General features: G+C 32.9%; 1 protein-coding gene across 1 annotated transcript; it reads left to right on the forward strand.

The window, feature by feature from the left end:
• The first annotated feature begins 2,453 nt into the window (after positions 1-2,453).
• LOC112452533 (F-box protein At1g47056-like) lies at positions 2,454-6,363 on the forward strand. Its single transcript, XM_025012808.1, has 5 exons — positions 2,454-2,471; positions 2,590-2,950; positions 3,032-3,275; positions 3,430-3,679; positions 6,109-6,363. Exons 2-5 carry the CDS (start codon positions 2,644-2,646, stop codon positions 6,361-6,363), a joined length of 1,056 nt encoding a protein of 351 aa, XP_024868576.1. The 5' UTR covers positions 2,454-2,471; positions 2,590-2,643.

A 6,363-nucleotide genomic window follows, 5' to 3' on the forward strand; every position in this document is an offset into this window, starting at 1 on the left:
CTAGTGTAGAATGAAACTTTATAGTCATTTAGAAACTAAGCGTATAAGTCTGGCGAATGTGAGTGATCTAAATTGTGTAATTATTTTGTTCTTTCTTTTGTGCTCGTGCACGTGTGTGCCACGTGGTAGTAGAACACAGAGCTCTCGATAGTTCAGATTTATAAAAGAACATTTTTCTACATTAACAAAATTAAAAAATAACTGTTATTTTCTTTAAAATAATTAATTATTTAATAATGATATTCAACACACACATGCAGACTATGTAATGATGTACTTAGCAATGCGAATGAAAGCAAGATAAACTTATTGTTAGATTATACATATAATCTTAACGCTAAAATTATAAATATGTATGATATTATAATGCATTTTAGCATATGATAAAAAAGAAAGGATTATTATTTTTTATATTTTTTGTCTTCTTTTAGACAAAATAATATGACAACCCACAATAAATCTTCATATTGCGAGAGTTGTAGTCGATATCCCTATGTCGGCAGAGTACCCGTAGGAAAAGAGGATAGTGTTGACTTCATCTATCAATTTGTGAAGAAAATATTTGTTGCCGTGGAGCATGGAAGTCTTAGCATATTCCATACTGCCCCTGATATAATTGGGCCACCCAAATTTCAAAATTACGGACAACTTTATTTACCAATCTCGGTAAGACTTCCGAATAGCCCCTATCTCCAAATTTAATGAAACTTGCAGCAATTGTATAGCATTAAAAGACACACCCACACTATAAAGGATTTTGTGGACGGAAACAAATAGGAACGGAGAAATTAAAAAAATACAAATGGTAAATTGAGCGGCAAAGAGAAACCAAAACCTAGACCAAGTTTAGCACGTAAAGCCCGTATCAGATTAGCTGCTCGAAAATCGGACATTTCTCATTGGTCAAGAGACGTAATCGCAATCACAGTCGCGGCCGCGAGCCGCTTATTTAGGCCCTCTGATGATGTTTCAAATTTGCATACTTCTTGCATGCGCATGTGCTTACAGAGAAATTGGTGTAAGGTAGGACCTATTAACCTACACCACTTAAATTTCATCAAAATTTAACCACTAAAATTGTCTATAAATTAGAATAAAAATTTTGAATTTTCGACGCCAATTTCTCCGTTCCTATTTGTTTCCGTACAAAATTGTTTATGGTATGAACGTGTCCTCTAATAGTCAACAATTGCTGCAAGTTTCATCAAATTCGGAGGTAGAGGCTATTCAGAAGTTGAGTCAATCGCTATATATTATGTTACAAGATTTTCTACTATTTGACAATTTTGATTTTCTAATATAGGGGATAAAGAATGGTGTTTCAATATCTCCGTGGCAAAACGAAGCTGTCAGGAGACCCATATCATACGATTATGATGCGACAAAAAGATATATTGGTATGTAATATATTTAAATCGATAAATAAGATATTGTTAAGAAATAAGATACACTTTTGCTGAGAAGAGAGTAAATATAATAATATTTTCTATTTAAAGATATCGAGTTTCATGAAGCTGTATATCCAATCAGAGTCTGTATTTACGAAATATTTAATCCTGGAAGCGTAATTCAAATTTTGGCTCAAAATTCCAATAATCACTGGATTCAGTTGTGGGATGAATCGTCTCAGATTGTACCTCCAAAATCAAGATTATTTTCTCCACCGTTGTCGCATCCGCGCAATGTTAACTTCAAAACCAAAATGCTCAGACTAGTGTTTAAGGGCAGTTCAGATAAAACTTATACAAAACTGGATGCTGTGATGCTTATCGGTACATCAGATTTTATTCTTCCTAGAAATCCTAACGAGAGTTTAAGTAATCTGTTGAAAAGAATTAACAACATCTACTCTTCACACCACGACGATGTTCATAATTTAACAGCAGATTCAAAAAGTGCACACTTGGATATAGTTCATCTGCAACAAAATTTTCCTGAATATTGTGTTAATAAAAGGTATTATTATCATTGACATTAAATAATATTTTAATCCATTTTTTCTGTTAATAATAAAAATTATTTTAAAAATTAAGGGAATGCTGGATGGGGATCATGCTTCGGAGTGACGGCCGAACTTTCTCGATGTCGATAATGTCAACATTTTTAATTTTGTTTTTCCTGTATCTGTCTTTGTCTAACGAAATGACATCTGTCCTTGTTCGATACCTATGCCATCTCGCCTTACTAACCTGCGTGTATATTTTCATGATTTTTGTCAGTAATTGTCCCCTGTCCAGGATTCCCTTAATTTGTTCCGATAATATTTGCAGCGACATAAGAAGGACTTCTTATAAGAATAATTTGAAGCACAAAAGAGTATCTCAGAAGTAATCCCTGGTTATGAGCAACCTCTTGATCAGAGATATCCACGTCGTATTTTCTTGAAAAGTAATTCGAATTGTGCCAAGAGAGTGAAACTCTCATTGGATGAATCCAAGGAGCTATCACTTTGCAGTTTATCTGCGCTTCCTGTAAAGTATTCTAAGAAGTCTATTTCTCATCACAATATTTATTACAATAATAACATTTCGTACTTTGAGTATTAAAGTATTTATTTTGTATTATATTAATTATATTTTTTCTTTACAGAATGAAATACTACTAAAAATATTTAAATACTTAAATGTGGTAACATTATGCCGCATGAATGAAGTAAATAATTGGCGCTTTGATATTTTAACACGGGATCCTCTACTCTATACACGTTTGAATATGCGTTATATTAGCTCTGACAAATATATGTGTGATATATTTTGTTATTTTACACTTAGATGTAAATATTTGCAACAATTAGATCTTACAGGATGCAATTTTGATGTTAATGATTTCGTAAACTTTCTTGATAATTGCGGCAGGCGTTTAACGCATTTAAGATTAAGTGACTGCAACGATGGAGAATGTTTAAATCCTGTCCTACTTAAAACTTCAGAGACATGCAAAAATTTGAAAGGTATATGCTTATAGTATATGTATATAATTGTCAAGATTATTGGTAAATTGTATAACAATTTGTAATACAAATTTTTCTTAGAATTGGTTCTAAGTGATTCTGGCATAGATGACGAAGGATTTTCGTATCTCGAGGGGCTAAATAATTTGGAACACTTAAACCTTTATTATACTGGTATAACAACCGAACGTCTTTGCAAAATACTGCAAAATAATCAACGAATTCGTCAGTTATCGGCAAGCTTTAAAGACGCACGTCGTCTTACATCTGAGGGTATTAATGCTCTCGCTAACTGTAAGAATTTACAAAAAGTGGAATTTGATCTGTAAGTGTGTGCTATATTTTCTTTTAAAACACACATTATTGTATTCTTTATTGAAATTTGTTTGCTTCTTTTGCGAGCATCTTGAAAAAGTTACATGAATTTTTTCTTTGCAATTAATTAAAGTACTGTACTAATTACATCATTTTTGTTACAGATACGGATACCCAGCTGATAATGAGAGCTTATTTAGATTACTTTCCTCTTATCAAAACTTGCAAGAAGTTCTTTTGTTCGGTGGTGTCCTCACTGATCACCAGTTGGAATTACTAGCGCAGTGCAAAAACTTAAAAAAGTTACAACTTTTTAACGTGGAACTTGATATACCTGATAATTGTTCCGTTATTTTGAAACAATGTCCTAAACTGCAGGAGATTTCTTTCATTTTCTGTAATATAAATCAATTGGTTCATCAATTTGTTAATCAATGGAAGGAAAGATATCCGCACGTGTCCGTTTATACATTTTGCAAATAATTGAAATAGTTTTTGTTTGATAGTTTAGGACAAATCAATTTACTTTTTATGTTTACTTACAAATTTACTTTGTAAAAATTATCTGATAAATTAGGTTTAAACGTTAATGTTTAATAAAAACGAAATATTCACATTTATTTATAGTTTTGTTATTTTCGAACTGTTTTATCTTTCTTTTCTTTTTCATAATTTGAATATTTTGGGCAATGGTGTCATTTCTTTGTTTGAAATAATTGTTCAGCAAAATACTAGAAAAACTTACAATAACATCGTTAGTAAATTTTTGATATTAAAATACAAATGTTGAAATTATTAAAATTTAAGATTTACAATTTTTTTTAAATAATAGTATGGTAATTCTACATACGTTAATAACTTTTTAACGAATAACGAACGACGGATAAAACCTTCTGAAGGTCACTCGGGGTCATGATCTTGACAACATATATCAAAGTCATTGAAATCGGTGAGGTCGCCCTTAATCTAGACATTTATCAAAAATAAAGTAAAAATAGGTTAAAAAAAATAGGTAGGGTGCATATTTTTCGGGCTCCCCCGATTGATTATCACTGTCGGAGTTACAACAAAGGTTTTTACCAAGAAAACCGCAAGAAATAAATACTCGGAAAAGGCCCTATTCTGTAGAATTACCAAAAGTACAATAAATACACAAATATATTTTACCAAAAAGATCTATTTAGTGATTATAATAATTATTTTAAACACTGCACAGATATTATGCATTTAGGCACCCTCGTCAATCTCGAGTAGTTGCCTTACTGTTATCTGTCAGTCTTGTGTTTGTGATTCGCATTTGTAAGCGGGGAGCACACACTTCTGCACAATGCATATTGCGTAAGCATAAGAAAATTGATTGGTCCATACACATGTGCATAAGGAAATAGACGAATTAGTTTTCTTATGTTTACGTATTATGCGTTATGCAAAAGTCTGTGTTCCCCGCTATACGTGGACGTAAAAGTAATGCACAAGCTTTGGCGTATCCTGATTTGTCAGATCGAGGACTACGACTGTCGTATATTGCTACTGTCGCGAACATAAAACTAACTGAAATATACTTCGTAAATCATCTCTGTTTATGAAAATTCGTTTTATTTAATGCCGCGAGCACGGATATGTATGAGATCGTCGTCGTCAGGATCTGAAAACAACCGAAAAACATGGATTAGTATCCGGGTGATTTGAAGAATTTATTCGGAAGATGTCACGAGATGACGATGAGTACTTACCGTAGTGTAGAAAGGAAAAGACAAGGTAAAGAACCTTTCTGCGGTAAGTTTGCAAGGTATCGCCTTGCGCGTGCTACTATAATAGGCAGATTAGAATCCCGTGGGAAACGTTGCCACTCCAGATTATGCGCTATCGTTCCAATGTTTTCGCTCTTTGTCGGCCGCCACATAAAATCACGTTTTATTATTAAATAAAAAAATATAGAATTCTTATATTTCTTTGTGAGTTACCTTTTTAATAATGCACTCGCTAAGATAGCAATATATAAAAATGTGTAATACATCATCGTGAACATGTATAAGATGGTCGTAATAATATCGTTAACATTACTGTGTTGAACGTGCTGAAACAAAAAATGTTTTATTGATGTTCATTCTTTTCATATCATTTAATAATAGATACATATTATATACATTCGTAATAACACCTATCATATTTTGAATATTATACTTGTTTAATTAGAAAAAGAACCGGTAGAAAATGTCCATTACCAAAATAAGTTCGCGTCCATATAAAATTTGCATCACCCAATATGACAATAACTGTAAGAGAAGAAAGTCACGAAAGGACTTTTCTATAATACCCACATAGCTGAAATTAATAATTAATTACTGTCGTTGTCAAAGAAATCCGCATGATTCTTATGAGAAAAACGTCTTCGGTCACTACAACATATCACACAAATTCAAGCAAATTGACCAAAGACGTTTTTTTCATAAGAATCGTGCGAGATCTTTTGAATAAAATGTAGAAGAAGGCACTTTCTTTAATTCTAGGACTACGTACATAAACGATCAAAAATTTCAAGTCACATTCTCGGAAACATTCCAACATTTTTGAAAATTTCTTTTTATTTGAACAAAATTAAAATTGAACGGAATTAAAATTAGAACTACAGATTTAATCTTTAATTCTGCAGTCATATTTCACAATGCGTGTGGTATTCGCCCGGAGAAAAAATCTCCCGAAAAATGTGCATTTATTCTTTCTAAAGAAGTAGAATCTACTTATAAAAGTACGAAAGACACTCAGTTTGAAGTCTTGTAATCAGAATAATTCCGTGATAATCTCTAATTTGTTTCGATTTATCTTAGAATATGCACGTGTAGCTTGACGATGCACGAGAGGCAAGCACAGTTATGCTCGTTCTTCGTGTAACGGTGCCTGATGGAGCCATCATATTGCTTAAGGGTTGCGGCGAGTACGTCGAACTGTCCACACGCGTGGAACACGATGATGTACAGGAAGTAGTCCATGGTGGCAAATGCTGTGGCGCTAAAGAACATTGTAAACGACTGCACGACGTAGAGTATCTCGTACACGGGCGCGGAAGGGATAGATCCCTTCCTGAGGCAGGGTTCTAA

Source organism: Temnothorax curvispinosus, unplaced genomic scaffold, assembly GCF_003070985.1.
Source record: "Temnothorax curvispinosus isolate PA1 unplaced genomic scaffold, ASM307098v1 QBEX01003425.1, whole genome shotgun sequence".
Lineage (NCBI taxonomy): Eukaryota > Metazoa > Arthropoda > Insecta > Hymenoptera > Formicidae > Temnothorax > Temnothorax curvispinosus.

Coding starts and splice junctions, on each gene's coding strand:
- LOC112452533 (XM_025012808.1), top strand. CDS start 2,644: ATGAATGAAGTAAATAATTGGCGCTTTGATATTTTAACACGGGATCCT. Junction 2,951..3,031: donor GACATGCAAAAATTTGAAAG/GTATATGCTTAT, acceptor AATTTTTCTTAG/AATTGGTTCTAAGTGATTCT. Junction 3,680..6,108: donor TCTGTAATATAAATCAATTG/GTTCATCAATTT, acceptor ATGCACGTGTAG/CTTGACGATGCACGAGAGGC.